The 12924-nt window shown below is 54.9% G+C and overlaps 1 protein-coding gene across 1 annotated transcript in view; it reads right to left on the reverse strand.

Annotated features, from left to right (window-relative positions):
* Cmip (c-Maf inducing protein) overlaps positions 1-12924 on the reverse strand; it is a 146289-nt gene that overhangs the window by 50698 nt on the left and 82667 nt on the right. Inside the window, exon 2 of the mRNA XM_090357223.1 lies at positions 3753-3878. Within this exon, the coding sequence (XP_090213349.1) occupies positions 3753-3878 (126 nt within the window). The remainder of the gene's footprint in view (positions 1-3752; positions 3879-12924) is intronic.

Here is a 12924-nt window from a genome sequence, read left to right on the forward strand (position 1 = left end):
GGCAGGGACCAGTCACTTCTGCAAAGGGCCCCCTGCCACCTGGCTGGCAGCAGAAAGGAGCAAGACCCACCAAGCCAAGGGGGTGTGAGGGCCACTCCGAACCCACTGGAACACAGGAAGGAAGCCCAGCCTGCCCCTGCCCCACAAAGTCCTGAGGCCTGCCCAGGCCAGCCTCCCACTGCACCCCTTGATAAATCTCTCAAGGGCTGCTTCCAGGCAAATTCTGCCCAATTTCCTCTGTGAAAGCTGCCAAGTTCTGTCTCATTGTTACATTGTCTCAGAGGTGAGAAAAAGAGTGAGTGCGCTGGGGGTGACTGTTCCCAAGTCCAGGCTCCTGGCCCAACTTTTGGGGGAAAACAGCCGTGTACAGCCCGGAAAGGTCTTTCTGGCTTCCAGTAAGGGAACCCACCCTGTCCCAGGCAGCTTCCAGCCCTGGGGTAAACAGTGGCCCGGGCTCCAGCAGGCTTTTCAGAACCAGTGATGAGGAAAGCCAGGTCACTGGTGCAGAATGTCAGAAAGCCACAGACACTATCCAGGAGGAGGCTCTCCATGCAGGCCCCGACGGCCGGGATTCCCGGGGCAGAATGCGCCAGAGGCGACCTGCACTGCCCGGATCCTGGTCCCTGGTGCCTTACACCGTTTCACCATGAATGCTAGCTGACAGGATACTGAGGGAGGAAAGAAGATAAATAGGTCCTCTCCGTAGCCAGAGATGCTAACAGCAAGGCATTGGGGGATTTCGGCTGAATCTAGGAAGCATCTGGAAGCGTGGCGGGGCGGGCTGAATGACTGGCACCTGAGGCATGCTGCTTGGCCTCTGGGCTGGGGTGAGGGGCGAGGCACAAATGCCCACTTAGTCTTCCCAGGATGACCAGGTCAGCCCCCTAGGTCTAGTGAAGCAGGGGCTCTGCGAGGAACCCCCTTAAAGAAAGGCGAGAGGAGAAGGAGGGGAAGAAGGGGGAGGACAGAGAGGGATGGAGGCAGAAAATGCCAGAGCCAGATGGGAGAGAAATACAATGTGCGGTGGGGGGAGGAAGAAAAGATGGGAAAGGTGGGGGGGGGGAGGGAATCAGAATAAAAGGATCAGACGATGGAGGAAGTCAGACAGGCACAGATGCAGAGCACCTGAGAGAGACACTCTAAACCAGCACAGTCTCTCCCTCTGTGGGATTCCCAGAGGCTCCTGACCCACCGGCCCCTCCCCCACACAGGTGGAGCCGCTAGGCCCCATGCTTGGACAGAGCAAGACAGATACGGAGACTGTGCAAGGCCGACCTCCCACAAGGGGTGCACGGAAAGGAGGGTGCACACCAGTTGTCCCATGTCCTCCCCCGCCCTCGCCAACTACCTGCCCAGGCCAACAGGGCAGCCGCCAGCTGGACGTGGCGCTGGACACCCAGCTGCAGTGAGGGGGGAGCACCTGCGATCCCCTGGGGCAGGTTAAGCAGCACACAGGCCCTGCCGCCCTTCCTGCGGGTCGGCAGGGAAGGTCTGTCCCGGGCCACTGGGGTGGCTCGTGGAGACCGCATGTCATCACTGAACCAAGGCCAGATCAAGGTGCCCGGCGCCTAGCAGCCGAGGGCCGGGTATTACGAGGCCTCTCAGAACCACACCAGCCTCCCAGTCAGGGGCACACATCAAGGATCATGGGAGGGGAGGGCAGGGGGTGAGACGAGCATGGAGACAGGAGCTGAGCTGGGGCCTCGGCCCTGGGGTGGGGACACCCCTGCAGGAGGCAGGCCGCACCCACCTGGGCTCCCGGGGATGGCGGAGGGCTGCTGCGTTCTTGGCCAAGCTGAATCTGTTCTAGATCTTGGCTGCCGGCCTCCCTCTTCTCTCCTGCCTCTCCTCCTCTGCCGCCGCTTCTACCTCTGACTATCTATCCACCAGGCAGGGCTGGCAGGCGAGGGAGAAGCTGGGGAAGCCAGAGGCCCGCCTGCAGCACGGCCCACAGCGGGAGCTCTGACGCACAGCACAGCGCTGCCTACTGCAGCTGTCCAGGCGAGTCTTACCGCTGGGCTCCAGGCACTGACCCGCATCCTGACAGCCCCTCTGCCCAGAGTGAGTGACAGCCTGGCCCTCCTCGACCAGTCCCAGGACCAAAAGGGCCTCCTAGGCCAGAGTAGCAAGCTCCAGCCCAGAGAAGAATGGGGTCAGGGCCTCCCTTCCCTCCCCAATGATTCCTAGTCTCCCTCTGTCCCTTACGCAGCGACTCTGTGCTTGTAACCACACAGATCTGTCTAGGGTCTCTTCTATAAGCGCTTTCAGTGGCTGCCTCTGGCCCTTCTTTGGTGAACGGGACCTGCGTGTTCTGGACTCAGCCACAGCCAGCTCCACGACCCCCTCGCACACACTCTACTCAGACTGCACGTCCCCAACCACCACCCTGGCACACTCCTACTCAATCCTGTGTGCCAGAATCGAGTGCTGGATTGGGGGGGGGGGGGGGGGCGCTGTTCTGGCACCCTGAGGCTGACTGAGTCATTCCTCTCCTCCTGGGCCCTGGTCCTCTGGGACATGCCTCTATTTCAGCCACCAGCTTCTGCAATTGTTTGTTTATGGCTCAGCCTCCCTAGAGGCTCCAGTCGCTTTGCAAGTATGTGGCCTCGCCAGCACCAGCACCAGAGACATCAGATGGAGCAGGCTGCTCCTGGGCTGGTGGGCCTCTCTTGGCCACCGTTACCCAGCACCCAGTGGGGGCAGCAACCCCAACCCGGCATGCTGATGCTCTGTGCTGCACTCATCAGACAGCAAGGCAAGGAGGGAGGAGGAGGAGAGGCAGTGGGGCAATGGCCCATCGTGTGGGGCAGAAGGGGCAGGCTCATTTTTCTAAGGATTGCAAGAATGTGGCTTCAGGTGGCCAAGAGCCCACTTTTCCCACATGTCGAAAGCCTCCAATGAAGCAACACACAGAAGCAGAGCCAGGAAGTGGAAAGAAGGAGAAAAAGAAAGAAAGACATAATGAATATTCATGTCATCATCTGACTCCTGGATCCAGCTATGCCTGAAATCTTCTCCTGTTCGTCCCATGTATTTCAATAATTTTGGCATTACGGTTTCCTTTTGCTTTGTCAGTTTGAATCCTTGTGGCATCACTGTCAACTGCAAGTCCTGGCTCATACACAAATCCACACCTTCTTCCTTCTAAAAGAGAGACTGCACTGCTATTCATTTCCAGAATCAACCAAGAATAAGAACAAGAAATATCCTTCTTCTACAGATGCAAACAAAGGCTGCACTTGTGGCTCATGTGCTTCTCATGGTCCTCTAAGTCCTAGCAACCAGGCCTGCGTGCCTCAGCTTCCCTATTTGCCAAATGGAGCTCACACAGCTCATTTCTTGGGGGTTTAGGAGCAATGACCTAGGCAATGAAGACATACAGAAGGAGCTCAATCCTTACAATCCCTTCCCCTCCCCTCCCCAGGGTATTCCTTTTTGTGGCCAGTCCTGGGGCCTGACCACTGTCCTTGGATACTTTCTGCTCAAGGCTAACACTGTGCCACTTGAGCCACTTCCAGCTTTTTCTGTGTATGTGGTACCAAGGAATCGAACTCAGGGCTTCGGGCATGCTAACACTTTAGGCAAACACTCCGGCCCCATTTATGACTTTCTTACACTTGATGTTAAGTACCCTTACAGCTAGCTGTTCCCGAGACAGGCAGGGCAGGGGCCCACCGACATCCAGGGCCAGGCAGAAGAGGACCTGGAGGGAGGAGGGGCACAAAGTGCTGGCTCATGCTGGCTCCGCCTACCTGCAGCAGGACGGTCCCCCCAGGGACAGTAAGCTGTAAACAGTACTTCGGAGCATTCTCCCACGACAGCAGCTGAACGTCTTCAATGGCACTGTAGGAGACTGAATTTTCCATGTACCCAGTTGGCTGCAGAGAGAAAGAACAACACATAAACATAGGTCACAAGTGCAGCCTGGGCACCGAGGCTCAGATCCCAAGTCCCAGGAGCACCCATCCCAGCTGGCTGCCAGAGTCCAGCAGGAAGTGCTGTTCTCAGGAACAGCAAGCAAACAGACTGGGGACCCCTGGAGGAAAAAGCACTGGGGAGTGTCTCCAGCATTCAGGACACAGGCCCTGTATTCTTCAGCAGAACCAGCCACCATTATCTTCTCCGGCCCACAAGGCAGCAATGGGGTCCCGTTCGCTGTCTGAGCCACTCCCCTGCCTCCCAGCCTGCACCTCCCACCCCCAGTCTCCCTGCTTCCTCTGTCCCAAATCACACATCCTCTGTTTGGCACCCAGAGCCAAGTGCCAAGATGGCAAACTCCACACTCCCAAACACACTCAACATCTTTCTGAGGCTCCCAGGGGCCCAGCAAAAAACCTGCACCCATGTCCCTGGGCCCTGGCCAGTGCTCAGGCCTCCAACCCGTGACCAAGGTGCTGCCGTGTGGCCCAACATCCAGACCTCCGCTCTTCTGAGCCCAACTGAGCACTGAGCTGGAAGCCCTCCTGGAGACCAAGGACAAGCCATGGGTCCAGTTCCTCATCCTGGGCAACTGGCTGTGAGTCCACTCCCTCTGGTGACCCTGCTTGGTTCAGAAAGTGGTGTGGACTAGAGGTTGCCAGAAAGGCTTTGTCCAAAAAGGCAAACTGCTTTTGTGCTGCCTGAAACAACATCTGGCCCCAAAGCAGTCTTTAGAAGCATGGAGACACACATTTGCGCCGCTTTCTGTGTGTCCTTAAGCAAGTTAATATACTTCCCTGGGCCAGCTCCTCTCATGAGAAGAGCAGAAAGTTATTTAACAGCCTTGTGGGAAGCATTAAAGGAGGCTGAATTTGTCACGGGTCTATTAATCAGCATAGCACACCAGGAACACTGTGAAAAGATTCATAAAAGGACACATTGTGAGAAAAAAAAAGGCCACTTCATTTTGGGGGTCTTCCTCCCCCAAATTCAGATAAATGACAACCGAGGGTTCTTCCCCAAACACCTGCTCAGGCTCACCAAAACAAGGAGCGGGCCAACTACTCAACATCTCAAACCACAATGACAAAGACGACGTTACCGGTACCAACACTTCCAAAAGTAACTAAAGCCAAGGTTAAACAGAAAGGGTTCTTAGACATGGCCGGTGGCAGCAATCCCTCTGTGCACACCTCCACAGGGAGACAAGGGAAGACAACAGAGCTTTTGCTAAGCCCTTCTACTTAAGAAGAGGTGTAGAAACAAGTATTCAACCAACTCCAAATATTCGTGCACAGTCTGCTTTCTTGCTTTCAGATGGCACTCTACCACTTGAACCATGCTTCCCATCTGGCTTTCTGCTGGTTAACTAGAGGTAAGAATCTCACAGATCTTCCTGCCTGAGCTGGCTTTGAATACATGATCCTCAAGGTCTCGGCCTCCTGAGTAACTAGTTACAGACATGAGACATCGGCACGTAGCTAAACATTCCCTCTACTATTTAACGGGCTGGCTGGCTTCTGGCTTCCTTCTGCATCTTGCTTTATGGTGGTATCTCTAGTCTCAGGCTTTTTAGTTCTAGTTTGAGTCATACACTTCAGCTACTCCCATTTGCCCCTTTTTGATGACTAGTTTACTCCTGGCCAGGGAACCTATCAAGTCAGAATGCCAAGATCTAATTCCCTTAAGGCTGATAAGCAGCCAAACCTGAGGCAGGAGTCCGAACAGGTCCTCAGACACCACTCCTGCCTCCAAATTCTGAGTTCTCACTTGGGCCCAAAAGATAACTGCAGCAGCCTTGTCTCTCTTTTTCATCTTGTCTCTCTGCTCTAAGCGTTCACCTGCACAGGCGCCAGAAGACAGGATGGCCTCCTACAGGGCACCAGAGGCCTTCTCTGTGACAAGGCCATGCCTGGCTGATCCTGAGAGGACAGTCTGGGCAGACCTCACCTTTGACCCAGACTGCTTAGTTATACAGATTTCATGCCCTCCACTCTAACTCTTGCCCTGGCTCAGGGGCCTGATTTTCAACACCCAAGTTAAACCTGTCACCTCCAGGTTTAGAGAAAATTGTTTGCCCATGGCCATTTCGTGACAACTTGATCCTGCTAGTCCAAAACAGAAAGGCTACTTTCTGTCAGGTACCACTGGCTCACACCTGTAACACTAGCTACTCAGGAGGCTGATAGCCGAGGATCACGGTTCAAAGCCATCCCAGGCACAAAAATCCGTGAGACTCTTATCTCGAATGAACCACCAGAAAACCGGAAGTGGCACTGTGGTTCAAGGGATAGGGCGGTAGCCTCGAGCTAAAGAGCTCAGGGATAACACGGAGGCCTAGAGTTCAAGCCCCAGAACTGAGACACAGACAAACGCACGCACGCACGCACGCACGCACGCTTGCACACAGGCTACCTTTTTAACACCTGCACTGCACTGCCTAAACACCCTCTTAGAATCCTTGTCCCTAGGAACCCCAGGGGCACCCTCGAGAGAACGCCAGGTCCCGGCTCCAGAGGGACGAGCTTAGGGCAGGCCTTCAGGAAGATGTAAGCAGAAATGAGAAAGGACTGGCTGCCAGATCCTTACACCCCAGGGCACACCCTGAACCAGTGGCTGAGATGACTGGCTCTGTCACAGAGCAGGCTGGGCTGCATGCGCCTTTGGGCTTGAAGACCATCGTCATCCTGTACTGGGAGGGGCAGAAGCATCAAACATGCTGGTTCCTGGCCCTCTGAAAAGCACAGGTGCATGCCTTCCCACTCACCAGCCTCCATGCTAAGGAGAGGGTCTCAACCAACACCACCTACATCACCCCACCCTACTGGGCAAATCTCAAGTTCTGACACCAGGATGTAACTGGCCTCTTACAGCTGCCCACTTCACACCTCAAGGTGTACATTTACTGTGATAAGTCATTCCTTAATACCTTCCAGGAGGAGGAGGAGGAGGAGGAGGAGGAGGAGGAGGAAGATGGACGGAGGAAGGAGAAGAAGGAAGAAGGAAGGAGACGGAGACGACGACGAAGGAGGAGGAGGAGGAGGAAGAAATGGAGGAGGAGGAGGAGGAGGAGGAGGAGGAGGAGGAGGAGGAGGAGGAGGAGGAGAGGGAGGGAGGGAGGGAGGGAGGGAGGGAGGGAGGGAGGGAGGGAGGAAGGAAGGAAGGAAGGAAGGAAGGAAGGAAGGAAGGAAGGACGGAAGGAAGGAAGGAAGAAAGGAAGGAAGGAAGGAAGGACATCAACAGAAGCTTCTGCCCTGGTCATCGTTACTGAGCAGGAATGGGTGAAAGGGCCAGGGGAAGAGGCAGGCACCAGGGAAGGAAGGCCCTGAGCACGGCCACTCAAGTTTTCTGAAGGTAAGCTCACAGAGTGCTGTTGACATTCCACAATCGACAACACTCCAGAGACAGACCCCAACCCAGCAGGGCTGCCAGGAGCTGGGCTGGGGGGCAGAGACGACAAAGGCTGAGAGCTGCTCCCTTTCAGTGACTGCTCCTGACTGCCTCCCACCCACAAAAGGGGTAGATTTCACTGTACATCAATTACTACCTAAGGCTACATGAGGCACTCTGGAAGACGAGGAACAGCAAACCTTTGGCGAAGCCACACAGGAGCACTTGGGGGACCCCGGCACATCTCCTTCCCCATCAACAGCATACACAGCGTACACAGAACCCAAAGCATGCGGTTCACGCCACATCACACAGGCACCCGCACAGGAGCTGGTCCTAGCAGCTACAACGCATTCTGCCCCAGGAGTTTACCACCACCACCCCCGCCCCCAGCAATGTTGTTTCGCTTTGCAAACTCTAAACAACTCTTGCGGACACCCTGCGAGACGTGTTTTTCTACCCTATATTTAGGATTATTTCTTTAGGCCAGATTCCCAGAAATGGAATTACTGGGACAAAGGGTAAGAGCATATTTTACGCCATTGCCAAATTACCCTCATTAGAGACTTATTAAGGAGAGAGCTAGGAGCCCTGGCCAGGGCTAAGGGCCCCCGCTGTCCATGGCCACCCACTCTGCTGAGTGCTGCTGGCTGCCGCTGGCCTCGTTCTAACTAGGCAGGTTTGTCGAGTGAGCCATCCCGTGCAAGGTGCGGGGTCCACCCCCCGGGATCTTGGGAATGCTGCCCTTCCATGGCGTAGAATCCCCTGTTCACAAGACTGTAACCAGTCGTTATTCCCCTTGGCTCAGAGCCCTGTGACAGCCTGGACTGGAGTCAGAAAAGATGGGCTGGACGGCCTTGTAAGGACCCTGGGGGTCAACCCAGGGCCTTCAAGGTCCTCCTGCCCAGTTGCAGAGGGCTGGAATGGGGTGAGCAATGCGCCCAGCTTCCGCACACGGGCTCTGGGCCTCAGCCTTCACTGCCACCCATCCTTTCTAAGGAAGCGGCTGCTCGCGTCCAAACCTGTCTGCTGGTTTCCATGGGGATTTCTGTGAAGATGAACGTGAATCGTGACGTCCACAACCCCCAGGACGAGGCTCCCGGCTGACTCAGGGCAGGCTCTTGGCGGGGGGAGGCCGTGGAGGAAACCATCTGGAAAGTCCCTCCATCGGCCTTCTGAGCCTGTGGTGTGGAAGAGCAGAGGCCTGGCCTTGCTGGGAATGGAGTTGAAAACGGCGGGTGAAGGGCATTTGTGGCCCGGATAACTAGTAGAACAGACCATGTTGCAAGGTGGGTTCCTTATGGCACCATCCCATTGGCAGGAGGGCAGACCCTACCCCACCAAAGCCCAGAAACCCTCCCAGAGCACCTGGACAGCCAAGTGAGAACCAATACTACAACAAGCACAGCAAGGCCTCATTGCCATACCCAGTGGGGGCCCTGAGCCAAGTGAGAAGGCAGCGTCCCTTCACCCACTGAGGAATAAGCAGGCCACATCCAGTTAACCAGGAGCCGCTCAGAAATGCACAGTTCAAAGGCCTATGGGACAGCCAGGTGCAGTTGTGGGAAGTTTTCCTTTCCCCCAAAGGATACCTCACACCCACTAAGTCAGTGCCTCTGCCTCTCTCTCTGTGACTCTGCCAGCATGGATATTACACACACTTACACACGTCAGGTTTGTGCCCTTGATGTCTGGCTGTGTTCTTCTAACATGGCTGACTGCAAGAAGCCAGACAGAAAAGACCACACAATGTCTGCTTCTGGGTGGATGAAATGTCCAGACAGGCAAATCTTCACAGACAGACACAGATTAGCGGTTAGTGCTAAGAGAGAGGGGGTGGGTAGAAGAGCGGGGAATTACGGCTAATGGACATGGGGTATCTTTGGGGGGTAACGAAAACATCCTAGGATGAGGGTAGTGAACAGATTGTGCATGCAGCAAAGACAATCCAATTACATACGGTGGAACGGGGAATCTCGTGGTACGTGAAGTGCATCCCAGCGAAGAAGAAGGTGATGGCGTGTAGAGTGACTAGACGGAAAATGTGACCAGCACAGGGCGAGGGCACGGTGTCCACCTGTGCTGCTTGACCACGACCCCAGCCCTCAAACAAAATGTGACACTGTGTGACAGAGAGAAGGTTTAGGAGAGACCGCAGGCAGGGGCCTGAAGAGACGAAGGTCCACTCGTATAAGCCTGCGTGAGCTCAGGAGTTCAGCTCCCAGCAGTGGGTGTAGCTGGGAGGAAATGTTTTCCGTTCCTGATGAGAAGATGGAGCCCTGCTCAAGCTGCTCCTTCAATCATGGCTTATTCCAGAACGGGTCAAAGACATAGGGACCACCTAGCAATGTGCCTGGCGAGAAGCTCTGGGAAGGCCAGACTACCTCCCCGCCCACCTCAAACACCCAGGGGTGCCCAGCGAGGCCACAGGAGCCCCTCGCCCAGAGCTCGGCAGGGGAGCCGTGTGCTGGGCCATGCCGGGTTTCCATGACACAGGCAGCACATTGGGTCTCATTAATCACAGGTCCAGCTGTGGCAGCTGCCCCCTTTTATGGCCAAAGGCCTCAAGAAGTTTAATAATAGAGAAGTGATATTTCCACATCCAGACCCTGCTAGTCTTTGCAGCCTTGGGGAGCATGGGAATCTGGTCGCTAGGGGACAGCAGCTGGCACCCATGCCATCGGGCGGGTGTCTTAACGCTGGACCAGCTGTAGTGACTCAAAAGATGATGCCCCCACCCCTTCCTCCAGCGCCATGCTGACCATCAAGTCCACAGGCATATCTAAGGGCAACTGCAGCCAGCTTGCATGCAGAACATTCCAGAAGCCAACCCTCGGCCAAGAACCATCTGTCTCAGAGCTACAGGGGTGGGGCAGTACTGTGGGAGCCCCTTCTACAGAGGAAGGATGAGGTTCCGCTCACAGCTGCTCTGCACAAAGGCCACACCAAATCCACAACTGCTGACGTTGAGGCCACCATCTTATCCATGGTACCACGTGCCTGCAGCCCTGCCAGACCCGGGCACAGAAGTGCCATGCTAGCTAGCTGGCTGTGCCAGGGAGACTTGGGACTGGCAGGGGTCAGCTATGCACAGAGGCAGTGACAGTACACCCTGATGAGAGCAAAGAAAGAAAGGCAGTCCCTTCCTCAACATTCCAGACACTCCCCTGAGGTGTCCTTCTGAGCTAGGTCTTGCAGGGCAGCTCCAGTGAGGTAAGCAGAAGACAAGGGACTGGAACTGGGGGTGCCTCTGGCCTGGGAATGTGAAGTTGTTAAGAGACGGCTGAGGTTCCAGCAGGATCAGGAGGGGCCTAAGGCAGATCCCCACTAACCTCTGCCTCCCTCTCCCGCAGCCCCACCCTCCTCCATGCCCCTCTTCCTTATCTTAAGCAAGGATGGCAGACATGTATAGCAGACATATACTGCCATGCTTGGCTTACATGCTTATCTGTATAAGAAGCCCCTGCTCACAGAGCATCCCAGGGAAGAGAATGAAGACCAACGTCCAGGCGGGGGCCACGCTGCTCAGCGGCAGCCTCGGAGAAAATGATGGCTGAGTTGAAAGGACAGAGCCAGTGACAGAGCTCAGCTTTCTCCAGACCGAGAGAACACGCTTCATAGAGGCAGCTTCCGGGCCCACGGCAGAGGTGGTCCTGATGCAGCGCCCCAGGAAAGGGGCAGCAATGGCGTGGGCCCCGTGAGAACCCAGGGCCACAGGCTAGGGCTGCAGCCATACCTTCTACACAACTGCATGCCAACCTCACGCCAGCTGGCGCTCACCAGTGTCCAACCTGAAGAGAGCAGCCTTGAGGGTGAGTTTTCAAAACATGTGATCCCCAAACACACTAGCTGATGGTGAGGCCGGGCTGGTCAACTGTGGTTGACCCTGGGCTCTTTCACTGTACTTATAGGAGTTGTTTTTGGGTGCCCAGAATTCTTGAAAACAGGCACCTGCATTTTAACTCAGCACTTTAGCTTGTGTCCAGAGGCGATCACGAGTCACTCTTCAGTACAGCTTCCCAGAACCTCCTGCACAGTGCCTAGGAGATGAATGCTGTTCTGACCCCATTTCACAACTGGGAAAACAGGCCTAGGAAAGAGAACTTCAAAGCAAGGCTGCTACTGGCAGTGAAGCTAGACTCTGGACCTGGTAGGATTCTAAACTATAAGTCAGCAAATGCTTCTGTTAAGAGCCATGTAACAGAACATTCTTCGGCTTTGAGGGTCACATGGTTCTCTGTCCTAACTGGCTGTACTCTCACGGAGTGAAAGCAGCCACAGACAGTGCACAAATGACACCGGTTGTGTTTCGATAAAACTTTACTTACAAAGGCAAGTGGTGGGCCAGATCTGGCCATATCTAAGGCATTCAAGAGCAATGCAAGGATGAGTGCATGCATGAATATGAGCCGAGTAGAACCTTTCCTCTCCGCTTTATTTCTAGGAGGTTTAACCAGAACACAGAAATGTTCATATGGTTTGGCTCTTGCATGCCCCCATTATAAAATGCTTCATCACCAGCCTGTGGTACCATCATGAGTGGCAGAACCTAATGGGAGGAAGTTACGTTACTGGGGACACACAGTCCAAGGGAGTACTGGCTTGCAGCCCCTTCCTGGATGGCATGAGGCAAGCTGCTCATCATACTCTGCTGTGATTTTTGCCTTGCCACACACCAGGCTGAAACCATACACAAAATACACCTTTCAAACTTACAGGTATTTTGTTCCAGGGTGGAGACCCTGGCTGGCACAGGTGCTGGACTGAGCTTCTGTGGGTGAATAGACGAGCCTTTTATCAACAGTGTCAACCAAGTCTGGGCCCTACTGAGAATGCAGAGGCCTCATCTCCAGCAATGCCCCTCTAGGGACTTCTGGCTGGCCTTCACCCTGACCCTAAATTCTACAGAAGCATTAGGCAAGTTCTGCAGAATTTTCTGAGGACACACTTGGAGGAAAGTCCCTCGGGCCCAGCTCTACACAAAGCCAAATGGCCCAGCCATGTGGAGACATGAGCCATCTCCATATGCCCCCAGTCCCCCCACCTGGGGAAGTGAAGTAGCTGGAGGCGGCTCAGGAGGGAGTGAGGCCTTGGGAATGCGTTTGCGCCTCTCTTGTTCTCCTCGGAACTGAGACCCTACGAGGCAGAGATAACCTGCAACTGACACATGTGCTCAAACTGCCTCAGAGGTTTTTACAACAGGCCAGAGGGAAAAGTAAGGAGAGAAGACAGGACGGAGATCCCAGAAGATGAGTTATGTGCCTTCTCTAATGGGATGGTGGTGTGTTTAAAAAAAAAAATCCAAAAAAGTAGACTGCTTCCCTTTCAACAGGTGATGGTGGCCTTGGGAAGGGGAGACCCTTGCTGTGCAGTCTGGAGGCCCTGTCTCTGTGACTCTGGGCTCTGCAAAATCTCAGTCCTCCTGGGACCAGCGGGAGTAGAATTTCAAAGACAAATAAACACAAGGGTTCTCAGTAGTTCTTGGAAAAGCAAGTGCTGGCAGGGGAAGGCATGTGTTTCATGGGGAGTCCCTGGCCTCCTCCTCTCAGCCCTGCCTAGGGCTGCAGGCTTCCGGTGGCTTGGGGGGGCGGGGGATGACAAAGGAATCTGATATGG

The sequence above is a fragment of the Megascapheus bottae genome, chromosome 24, assembly GCF_031878675.1.
Source record: "Megascapheus bottae isolate mThoBot1 chromosome 24, mThoBot2.hap1, whole genome shotgun sequence".
Classification (NCBI taxonomy): domain Eukaryota; kingdom Metazoa; phylum Chordata; class Mammalia; order Rodentia; family Geomyidae; genus Megascapheus; species Megascapheus bottae.